This window comes from Arachis ipaensis, chromosome B5, assembly GCF_059453495.1.
Source record: "Arachis ipaensis isolate K30076 ecotype BB chromosome B5, ASM5945349v1, whole genome shotgun sequence".
In the NCBI taxonomy this organism is placed as follows: Eukaryota; Viridiplantae; Streptophyta; class Magnoliopsida; order Fabales; family Fabaceae; genus Arachis; species Arachis ipaensis.
The window spans coordinates 151,963,298-151,975,926 of record NC_142440.1 but is presented as its reverse complement, the minus strand read 5'-3'; the positions used below and the strand labels follow the sequence as shown (position 1 = coordinate 151,975,926).

At 35.1% G+C, this 12,629-nt stretch overlaps 1 protein-coding gene across 1 annotated transcript; it reads right to left on the bottom strand.

Annotated features, from left to right (window-relative positions):
* Positions 1-11,336: 11,336 nt before the first annotated feature.
* On the bottom strand, positions 11,337-12,425 carry LOC107641350 (uncharacterized). The gene is made up of 2 exons (XM_016344845.2): positions 12,184-12,425; positions 11,337-12,093 (listed from the first exon to the last, which is right to left on the bottom strand). The coding sequence occupies exons 1-2, from the start codon at positions 12,423-12,425 to the stop codon at positions 11,337-11,339; spliced, it is 999 nt and encodes a 332-aa protein (XP_016200331.2).
* Positions 12,426-12,629: the final 204 nt, after the last annotated feature.

Genomic DNA, 12,629 nt, shown 5'->3' with positions numbered 1-12,629 from the left:
GCTGGCCGATACTCCAACAAACACTCAGGTGCAATGAAGGGCATCGAGGTGGAGGCACCCCCATCGTGGTGGACTGGGGGTTTGGAGCGGATGCACCAGAACTATCGATCCCATGTTCCAGCTTCACAAACAACTCATGTATCCTCACTTCCGGAAAACTCCGACGACAATGAAACAACACCTGCATATCTTCATCTGTTCGTAACACAAACGTTTCATATTGCACGCCGGTTGACACAACCGCAATAGGGATCTTGTAGAACAGCTTCTTCACCCACTTTGTGCCACCCGCGGCCAACTTTTGCAGTATACTACTCTTCAGATCCAACAGTGTATCAGACGACCTGACAAAAATACTCAGCGGTTCTCTGTCTGTAAACTTCACACCGTGCCTCTTACTCTTTTTTATTTTTCCAGAATGATGCACTAACACCAAAAAGCTCTCTTCACTCTCCATTTCTCAAGTTATGAATGAATGAGAATGACACTCTACACAACTTGTTGGGTATATATAGGCATCTTTCCATCAATCCACATTGTTCATAATCCGCTAGAGGGTGTAGCGGATTATGAGTGTAGCGCCATTTGGTCATAAACCGCTACAGGGTGTAGCGGTTTATGAGTAACTCAGCCCTCAACGTAATCTGCGATACCCTGTAGCGGATTACGTGCAATTGAGTTCCGCTACAGGGTGTAGCAGATTATATATAGTTGCGTTTATTGCATTTGCGTCTAGAAATTGCCAATGTTGTATTTGCATAAAGGTTTTGCTCATTCATTTTATTTGCATAAATTGCCCTGATATTTTTATATTAAACTACAAAGTAACTTTTTTATGTTTTTAATCTCTTTTTAATTATATAAAGTATTTAAAATATTTTTTGTATTAATAATTAAGAATACATATTATTTCTAAATCCATTTAAATAATATAGATTAGGAATAATGTTGAACAAGTCTACACATAATGGTATTTAGAGAAGTCCAAACATATTTAAAAAATTTTATTTTTGTTAAAATATGTTTAAATATAAAAAATACACGTTGAACGAGTGTTGTGTCCAATTTTTTTTAATAAAATTATTATTTTATTATCTACTATATCAACTAGGAATTTGGAAGAAATAAAAGTAAATTGTCCGATCTTTTTTTTTTTTTTCTCATTTTAACCTTTTTTTAGAAGATAAATGTTATTTATTAAAACTTAAAAATAAGAGTAATTCACTTTTATAAACCAAAACAACTCCAATTTTACATGTATCTCCTAAATCTAAAAATGTTATGTGTTGTCTCGTTGCATATTTCTATGTAAATCGAATTCATCGAATTTAAATTAGGGTTGTTAGTAGTAAATCGAATCTATTTTATTCAAATTACTTGATTTTGTAGTTCAAATGCAAATCGAATTCAAAGAATTCAAATTAGGTAACTTACAGTAAATCGAACCAATAAGTTTTGATTTATATGGCAAATACGAAATCGAATCAATCAGCTTCGATTTAGTCCCTCTTAGTAAATCGAATCAGTTTTGATTTTGTTGTGCTTTGTGCAGTAAGAAAGATGGTCCTTTTGCATAAAAAAAAAAGATATGGAGATGAGGGATGATTTTGACGGATACTCCCTATTTGGTCTAAAAAACCAAAATGTTGCCTTTCCACAACAATAAAATAAAAAACAGTTGTTATTAATTCTCTTGACCAATTAGTCCATCTTAATTCAAAGCCCAGTTTTTTCATAATAAACCAATGAAATTGTCATTCGATCTTGTCATGTATCTTGTTCATATTAAGTTTAATAATTATTTCAGAGTCCAGACTACTCCTTTTATTTTTCAAATAATGCATGCATTCATGTGAGATAAGAATATTGTCTGAAATAAACCTCCCTTTAAAAATGCACTATGATTAGGATTGATGATCTTATTCATAATGCTTTGCAGTCTATGCACCATAACCTTAGAAATAATTTTGTATATAATAGAAGATAAACTAATAGGTCTCACCTGATTCATAGTACTGGCATAAGAAATTTTAGGAATCAGATAGATATGAGTGTGGTTAAAAGTTTTTAGGATTCGACCATTATGAAAGAAACTCTTGACATACAACTTTAAACACATCGGCCTCTACGATATCCCAAAAGGAATGGAAAAATTTCGCAGTGAATTCATCATCACCCAAAACACTTTGAGGATGAACACTGAAGGTAGCTCGTTTGATCTCTTCCCTAGAAATTGGTCTTTGGAGCCTCCGATTCATGGAAGTTGTAACCTTAGGTTCCAAACTATTAAAAAACTGACTTGGATCAACAGCACTATTGGAAGTAAAAACATTATGAAAATAGTCAAAATACTCATCTGCCATTATTGCTATTTCTTTCAGGCTAGAGGTGACTTCATCATTTCGACCAATCAACCTCCATATTCCATTCTTCATTTTGGATTGAAACTTCTTATGAAAGAATTGTGTATTATAATCACCCTCTTTCATCCATTTAACACGAAATTTCTCTCTAGTAGCTCTTTTCCTTAATAAACACTAGTTCTAACTTCTTCTCTAGGCTATTCAGCTCGCCACCTCCATTTACTCCACCTTTTCAAAGATCTTCTATGGCTGACTGTAGCTCTTCAATTTTTCTTCTAGATTTAGTTTTGTGATTAATTTGCCACTAAACTAACCTATGTCTACATCGTTTTAGCCTTTCAGCTAAAGATTACATTGCTGACCCTTTTACTTCAGAGGTCCAGACCTCCATCACAATCTACCTGACTTCTCTTTTGCAACACCAACATTCTTGAAATTTAAACATTTTCTTATTGCGCCAATTTTGTGGGTCAATAAGAGAAGAAAGGCATGATATGAACCTAATTCTAAAAGCATGTTTATTACTGCATACGAGTACTATGTTCTCCAACTCAGCCCCACTAACTCACGGTTCAGTCTTTTTTTCACCAACTCTGAGTCTTGTCTCCGATTTGTCCACGTGAAAGGTCAACCCACCATTATAATATCCAATAACTCATTAATATTGATGAAATTATTGAATGCTAAGATGGAGGTTACTGATTTTTTGCCGCCACCACCTTTCTCTGCTTGTCTAGATATAGCATTAAAATCATCCATAATCATCACCACTCTGCATTGGAACTATTGAATAATAAAAAAGAGCTCATCATACTGAGAGTTTCAGATAGTGTCAGAGCAATTTAAGTGAACTACAATGAATCTCCAAACTTTATTTTTGTTTGTGGCATGCATGAACCTCTTCTGTAATATAGTCACCACTACTCCGTATGTGAATATTGATAGTATTCTTTCATCTCAAAACTAAACCACTAACCACCCTCATTGGGTCCACAATATACCAACTCCTATAGCCACACGAACGTAACTTTACTTTCACTTGTCGAGATTGATTCTTTCTCTCACTAATGAAAATAATCTTTGGGAGTGAAACTTGCACATTCATTTAAGATTGTGAATTTTCAAAAGTCTTCCCAAATTTTGACAATTCTACACTAACGATCTCATAACGTTTTGGGTGTCATTTGAAAACTTGCACCCTCCACCATTAAATCTGTTAACTATTCCTCTTTTAATTTGACCTTTTTTGAAGACTCGTTCATCTCCTTATTCTTCAATCTCTTTTTTATTTCTTATTGTACTTTTATCGAGTATAGTCTTTGTTTGGTTAGACTCTTTCGCTTTTTGCTTTTTTCAATCTTCAGACTTTGTTTAGAATTACTTTAAAAATACTGTTTTTGATTAGTCTTAGGAAATAATTCTCTAATAACAATAATTTCTATCTTTTTAGTCCTCTCCTCGTAAGTTCGAGACAAGATAATTGCAGTGTTTTTCCTTTGCTTTCTCTCCCTCCACTTTATTCTTCATGTTCATCTCAGCAAACTCCTCTAAAAAACAACTTAGAGCATACTTCTTCTTCTTCATTTTAACACTTAGCTATCATGGCTTTTTTTTCTTTTAATAACCACTACTAGTCATGTGTAACACGGCTCCACTACTATATATATATATTAAGAGTATATAATTTTTTTACACTATTATTTAATTATTTAATAATATACTTACATGACTTTTAAAATAATTGCTACACAGATTGTATAATGTGACAATATTCCTAACTCATCTGGATTTAAGTATTTAATAAAACCATTTTAAATTAATCTACTATATTTATCCTAAAATAGTTTTTTTTTCATATGATATTTCCTAATACTTCAGGCTAATGACTAACCTAGAATAGTTTTTTGTTAATGGTGAATTATTCTTTGAAAAAATATAAATGCAAAAAAAATAAAAACATATGTGCATTAGTGGGGCCCGTGAACTAAGTAGTTGAATTTATCGGAGGTTTTTCTTGATTTTGTCGGCAATTTTTCGTGTTATTATTATTATTATTTTGTCACCAATAATATTAATAACATTAATAATGCAAACAAATGGCAATGGCATGGAACAAGGATCACATGTGAAAGGTTGTGGATACTCTCTCATGTTTGGATCCAATCCTAGCAAACAAGAAATAATAGGATTTGATATATACTTGACCTTTTTTATTTCAACAATTATTTACATGATGATTTTAGATAAATTATTGTTCATTGAAATTCACACTTAAAAAAAAATATGGGTTTAGTCCCACATATTAAAGTGATCAATTTGAAAAATTTTTATAGAAAAAGTAATAAGAATTTAAGTTTCTAATATATTTATTAAAATAAAAAAATAAGCTTTAAAATTAATATTAATAACAACTTTAATGGTGTGTAGTTAAATCCAAAAACATTATAATTTTTTTATAAGACTCATTACATTCTACATACAAAATGAGATTTCGTGTTTTGTCCAATTATAGACATTAATGTGACAAATTAGTGACAATTTAAATATTTTTTATGTTTTTTTTAAAATCACCTATGATCAATTAAGTTAATTTGTTGAAATTAGATTCCATAATTTTTGTAACGTTATTAAAATAAAAGTGATAATATCTACTACTTTCACTTTATTTTGTGAATATTTTTTATGATATTTTATACTGAATAACGTCTTTAAAAAAAAAGTAAAGTATTGTTTTTGTTCCTAATGTTTGGGGTAAGTCCTATTTCTGTCTCTAACGTTTAAATCGTCCTATTTGTATCCTTAACGTTTATAAAAGTGATTCAATGTTATCCTACTATCAATTATACTAACAAATTAGATTATATTTTTCAATTATTCTCACTTGGATGTATTCATTCTCAATTAGGTCTCACTTGGATGCGTTCGATTTTAATATTATACCCACTATTTGTGTTTAGATTCAATTATGTCCCTAGAAAAGTGAATTATGTAAATGTTGTAGGAATTATTTTCAACATTTGATGAGCTATTTTTCAGAGTAGATCATCGATTCTATTCCAAACATTTGTATTCTAACTTCAATAAGAGATTTTTAAACTCAAACTAAAGCACTCATGATGTGTAATTGACGGCAGGATAACATTAAATCACTTTTACAAATGTTAGGGATACAAATAGGACGATTTAAACGTTAGGGACACAAATAGGATTTACCCCAAACATTGGGGACAAAACAATACTTTACTCTTAAAAAAATACGGCAGATTAAATTTTTAAGTAAAATGCTTAGCATTAACTTGAAGTTGACCCACAATTATTATCTCGATTATAAAAATAATTTAGAGATTCAATTCAATTATTATGTTTACTTTATATGATATAATAATATATTTTATATTTTTTTCGAATAATATATTTATAGTAGCCAATGAATTATAACTTAAATAGCATAGTCTTCCCATACTTATTTAGAAGTTACGGATTCGAATCTCCCTATCTTTGATAAAATATATATATATATATTTTATAGTAAAATTTTAAAAATTACTATCAATAATATCATAGGCAAAAATACAAACAATGAAACAAAATCATTAAAAAATGCTCCTTCCATAATGCATTCACAGTCATAAATTAATTCACTACCTTTTATTTTGAGTGCATGAATCAAGATTTCTTTTTTTCCTTTTATTTAGACAAAGGATTATTGTTTTACTTAATATAATTCAAACATAATTAATTTTCCAACAATCAAAAATCATTATTAGTTAAATAAATTATTATTTTTACCTACAAATATTCATAACGTTAATAAATTTATTTATGAAAAAGAAAACTAATATTAAACTTATAAAAGATGAATTTCGGTTGATAACAATATTCGAACTTTAAAAAACTATCTAAAATTATTCCTACTAGTCTAATTTTACTAACTTCAATTCTTTTTTACGATATTTTCCAACTCGACAGATTAAGAATTAAGTCACCGATCTGAGCTCTATTTAAAGGTTTGTCGCTGGGCAATGAGTTGTTGCATGCACAAAGTAAATTTCGAACCTTTTAACACTTATTTAAGCGAACTAATGAGCTAACCACTAAAACCAGCCAAATTTGTTAACTAACAATCTTTTTTTTTCTTTCGGTTTACAAAGGGGTCAAAGGCCCAAAACAAAGGAAACTACATTCTAATGGTTCTTCTGGCCAAGAGACCCCAATAGTATCACCTAGCAAATAATGACCGAGACTCATAGGCGGAGAGTTTCAGTATTTAATAGTATAGTCCTGTTCAATACTATAATTTGCTAACCAGTCTGTATAAGAGTTAGCCTCACGGTAGGTATGATTGATAAGGACTTGCCAATCTCTAGATAGAAGGTTTTGTATTTTGTTATACAGGAATGAACCTGATTTTGTGCTATCTTTCCATTTCTTTATGCTCTCTGTAACAGATTTGGAGTCACACTCCAAGTAGACATTCTTGAACTCCAGGGTCCAAGCAGTTTCTAGTTCGACGCATAACCCCCAGAGCTCTGCCATAAACGCGGAGCATTCACCCAAATTCTTGGTGAGTCCTATAATCCACTGACCTTGGCTATTTCTTAGCAGTCCCCCACACCCTGCCTTTCTGGGGGGTTCTTTTTAGCAGCACCATTAGTATTAATTTTAATCCATTCCTCTAGTGGTGGGTACCATTTTATGCTTGTTTTGTCAGCCATTATGAAGATCATGTTTTTGTTTTTTGGTAGCAAAAACTTCTTGAATGAGTTTGGCATAATCATGAATTATTCTATTTGCTGTGGGAAGTCTTTGAAAAGTGGGTTGAAAGATTTTCTTGTTCCTCCATTGCCACAATTTCCAACAGGTTACTGCAAAGATGTTCCTCCATTGAGTCTGCCCAAGTCTCCCCAAGTTCAACTCTAGACAAGTGTATATCCAATCTTTGACAGGTTGGTTGTAGAACAGATTCATTGCATCCGGCTTAACCAACTTATCCCAAATTGATTTTGCCCCTCGACAATCCTGGAGGACATGAATAGTGTTCTTAATGTGGTTTTGACAGTGTTGACACATAGGTGAGACCCCATACCATCTGTGTCTCTTATCATTTGTGAGCAGTCTATCATATGTGGCTTGCCATATGAAAAGTTTTATTTTTTCCAATCCTTTCCAAGACCAGATTTTCTGCCAAACCTTCTCGTGGCCGACGTGGTGTTGAGAAAGATTTTGATAAGATGACTTTACAGAAAATCGGCAATCCGGAGAATGTTCCAAGCTATACTATCGGAAGGGTCCGTTCTCCTAGAAGTAGGCATAGCAACAATTTGAAGAAAGCTTTCTTCTGTTACTAAATTTTTTAAGTTCTTCATATTAGTATTTGGATCCTCGTAATCAAGAAGGCAGCCATCCATATGGAGCCGGAAATCAGTCCAGAACTTTGTGTTTTGGCCATTGCTTATTATATGGATCACTCCTTTCTGTATTTGAGGCCAAAGGTTATGCAAGGCTTTCCAGAGGCTTGAAACACCACTTGAAATGATTTCTCTCATTTTCCATATTTTCCCCAAAGAATCTTGACCCATAAAGAGTTTGGATTATTAATCAGGTCCCAACACAGCTTTATCAGAAATGCCGAGTTCATCAAATCCAGTTTTTTGAATCCTAAGCCTCCAGCTTCTTTTGGTAAACAAATAGTACTTTAACTGACAAGGTGAGCCTTTTTTGGTTGGTCATTCAATCCCCAGATAAAGCTCCGCTGGAATTTTTCTATTTTATTGCAAATATCCTTTGGAATTTTGCTATGTTGCATCATGAAATATGTTATAGGGGTAATGGCAGATTGTGCAAGTACTACTCGCCCAGCCATTGAAAGATATTTTTGCTTCCATCCCTTCAATTTGTTCTGAACTTTTTCTAAGATATGTCCAAACTTCCTCTTGCTACCTCAACCTTCCATTATATATGCCCCGAGGTATCTTCCTATTTCCTTTGTTCCCAGCAAGCTGAATTATCTCTCTCCGGGTGTTTTCAGAAACTTTCGTGAAAAAATATACCTGGATTTTTTGGGCATTAACAATCTACCCAGAGGCTTCACAGAAGGCATTCAAAAAATTTTTGATAATATTCATTTGTTCGTAGCTTGCTTCTGCGAACAACATAAGATCGTCAGCGAACATCAAGTAGGAAATAGTTAGCCCACCCCTACCCAGAGAAAAGGGCTTCCACTTGTTATTCATAACCATATCTTCTATAAGATGAGAAAGTCTATCTAGACATATCACAAAAATATAGGGCAAAAGTGGGTCTCCCTGTATAATGCCACAGGAAGGAAAAAACTTTTCTGTTACTTCTCCATTCCACAGCACCTGAAAGCTAGTGGTACAGACACATTGCATGACAATTTTAATGATTTCTGGGGGAAGGGAGAAGTTTGTTAAGCATTGCTCAATAAAGGCCTAGCTCAGGTGATCATAAGCTTTCTCAAGATCGATCTTGATGGCCATGTAGCCCTTTTTACCTAATTTTTTTCTCATAAAATAGGTGATTTCCTGTGCAACAATGATATTATCTTGGATTCTCCTCTCAGGAATAAAGCTGGATTGAGCCGGTGAAATTCTGTTGTCAAGGATGGGTTTGATTCGACTGACTATGATTTTTGTAATTGTTTTGTAGGACACGTTGTATAAAACAATGGGTCTGAGTTGGTTAACAAATTCAGGTTGGTTTATTTTTGGCACAAGAGCAAGGAGGGTGTTGTTTGCATAAGCTATAGTTTCAGGGACTTGCCAACTATGCATGACAAATTCTTTCTGGCTATTTCCAACAATGGTCCAGTTTTCTTTGTAGAAACCCGCAAGGTGTCCATCATCCCCCGAAGCTTTTAGTGATCCCATTGCAAAGACCGCTTGTTCAATTTCCTCAGGCGTGACACAAGCTCTAAGTTTGGGAATGCTTTCTTCCTTCAGAGGGGTGTAAAAATTGTTAGTATCAATAGCACAGTTTCTATTGTGGTTAAGTTCCTGGAAGCGGCTTTGAAAATGAAAGATAACGTGAGTCTTGAGGTCCTCCTGATTATCAATCCACTTCCCGCTAGGTCCACAAAGTTTGAGGATCTTGTTGCAGCGCCTCCTAATGATAGTTTTTGTATGGTAATACTTGGTATTATGGTCACCCTCCACTATCCAAGTTTCTCTAGATTTTTGGAGCCAGAAAATTTGCTTCTTATCCAGAATAGCCTCTAAATCTTTGTTGAGTTCTTCTTCAAGGCTGTCCAAGAATTCACTTCTCCCATATCTTGGAGAATTTTGTAAGTCTTTTAATCTACTAAGCACCAATCGTTTCTGATGGAAAATATGGCCAAAAGTCTAATGATTCCAGTCCTTTACCTTGCCTACAAAATTTTGGATTGATTGAGCTAATGGCTGGTCCTTGTGCCAATTTTCATTCAAGAAGGAAGAGAAATCCTTATGTTGCATCCACATATATTCAAAACGAAAAGGCTTGTTCCCAATGGATTGGTGGTTACCTTTGCACTTGATGAGAATTGGATGGTGATTTGAGCGGATTCGAAGGAGGGTCTCCACAATGGATTCTTGAAACAGAAGGCGCCAATCAGTATTGCAAAGCGCTCGGTCAAGGCATTTGAAAATGCGATTACCATCCTGCCAGACAGGACCTCTCTAGGTGAATCTTGTTCCTTGATATCCCAGGTTTATAAGATTATAATCTTCCACCCATTTCTTGAATCTATTTATTTGGGGAATATCTGGATGCGCTCCGCCTTTTTTCTCCGATGCATCACTAATATCATTGAAGTCTCCACATAGAACCCAATGATGATGCATGTCTGCTGATATTTTGCTGATAAAATTTCTCACATCTCTTCTTCGACTCTCTTGAGGGTGAGCGTATACAATGGTAAGGTACCAAACTCCATAGTCATTAGTAATCTTGGTATGTAAAGCTTGTTCATACCGACATACTTCCTGAACAGTTTGATTAGAGTTGTTCCAAATAAGCCATATTCCTCCTGAAAATCCATTTGCATCCCCAATAAGATGGTAGTTAAAACCAGCCCTTTTGATGGAGTTTAGTGCATTTTGTCCACTGCATCTCGTCTCCTGGATGGCAATTAAGTTAGGCTTATACTGAAGATTATACTCTTTCAACGTCTTAGCAAAGGATGGGATTGCAGCCCCTCTCGCATTCCATGATAGTATTATCATATTAAAACACACTGTAAGGAAGAGCTTAAAGCCCTTGTCTAGAGAATTGGATAAAACACAGGCCCAATTAGGCCCCATTCAACTCACCTTTTACTGGGCCTTTCTTTTCTTCCCCATTTAGGATCGCTGCTGTACTTTCAGCCATTATCACATCCAGGTTAGACCCTAAAAGGTTGAGTTCAGGTGGATCAGGTGGTTTTGGGCCAAGGTTTTGGTCTGGCGGGGTTTCCATGACCATCGTTTCCTCTACTAACATCGCATTGTTGGATAAAGCTGATTCTGGGATGCTTGGTTTGGATTCATAGTATGAGCCATGGAGTAGTTGGTCTTGGGCCATAAGTGATGAGAGATGGTGAGGAGTTTGGATTTTGTTTAGATTTTGTGCTTTTCTTTTTTGGTTCAAGGAAGCAGATTGGGCTGCATTTTGGGTCACAGTGATTGGGCTAGGGGATATATGGGTGAGGCTAGGTGTGTTTGCAGAACGAGCTTTTCTCATTTGGCTTCCAGAAAGGAATTCTTTGGGGCCTTCATTATTTTTGTCTTTTCTTGTGGCTGGCTGATTCTCATTCTCATCATAATCATTCTCTATGATTTGCTCATTAGTTACATCTGAGGATAGAACCTCGTACCTCGATTTGTCGGCCACCTTCTCCGCATTGCTTTTTTCACCTTTATGCATGTGTCCACTTTCCACGTTCTGGATGTCCTTTTCAACCATTTTCTTTGTCCTCCTTTGCTTATGTACAACCATCTAGGCACCATGATTGGCATTTTTTGAAATAACTATTTTATACTTGTCTTCTCCACTCTTCTCATCCCCCTCTTTCTGCATCTGATTTCTTTCCATGGGCTCCTCCGCTGCTTGTCCTGGCTGTTGGTTCTCATCTGCATTGTTATGGTTAAATACAGAAGTGTTTCCATGTGTACATGCCTCATTAACATGACCAAAACGTCCACAGTTAAAACAAATCATATGTAAACCCTCATATTCAATGAAATATGTATTATCATTTATCATATATTTTGCATCTAGAGGCTTGGTCAGGTCTAGCTCTACACAGAGGCGCGCGAATTTACCTCTTGACTGGTTTGCTGTGTTCATGTCAACTTTAAGCGTCTTTCCAATCTGGTCTCCCACTGTTCCCAGAAAACGCTTGTCGTAGTATTCGATCAGCAGGTCAGAGAGTCTTACCCAAGCTGCTATCTTGTTGATAGTGGTGCAGAATGGACTAAAATCTGGAACCCACTTTCTTATGGTTAGATAGTGGTCGTAGATCAGCCACGATCCGCCTTCTAGTACGTTGCAGCAGTCCTCGTCATTGAATAACCTAACTACAAAGTAGTCATTACCCAGGTCTATCAAGTCTAGTCCTCCCGCTTTTGCCCACATGATGTCCAATCTTCTTTTTAGAACAGTATATGAAATCTTGCGTCCCAAAAGCTTGACTATAAATGTGTTCTTCCATGGCCACTCAAGCCTCCGTTTTTCTGCTCTGTTGACATGGATTCTAAAAGTTCCATTTTCCAGTCATTTCGCAGAGATAGAAGGGGTGGTTCTTTCCTTCCTCTTCATTTTCTTTAAAGCTTCCCTCTGAAACTGACTTATTTCAAGCACCTCTTCTATATTGTCTTTTTCTTCGTCTTCAGATGATTCCTCTGATTCTTCCTCCTCTGTTTCAGAATCAAAGTGTGGTTCTAAACTTCCATGCATCACTAAGTCAGCATATATTCTTCTAAGACCATTGGCTTCGGCAAAAGCCGTCTTGTCATTACATAGCTTTTTTTTTTTACTCCTTTGTAGCTGGTCAGCTTCTTCCATGGTGGTTTCCGGCAAGTTCATTCGCGGGAGCAAAAATAACTAATCTCAAATCTTACTCCACCCCATTTTCCAACCTTTCACAACCACCACTTTTTGGATCATGTGTATGGGCTTTCTTTTTTATTTTTGGTCAGATGTATGGGCTTTCTTAATCAAAACAGCAGAACTCATCAATTGCCCGTTCATATGTATGGGCTTTCGTGGGTTCCTTTGTACCATCACAAA

Coding starts and splice junctions, on each gene's coding strand:
- LOC107641350 (XM_016344845.2), bottom strand. CDS start 12,425: ATGAACTTGCCGGAAACCACCATGGAAGAAGCTGACCAGCTACAAAGG. Junction 12,094..12,183: donor GAGGTGCTTGAAATAAGTCA/GTTTCAGAGGGA, acceptor TGGAACTTTTAG/AATCCATGTCAACAGAGCAG.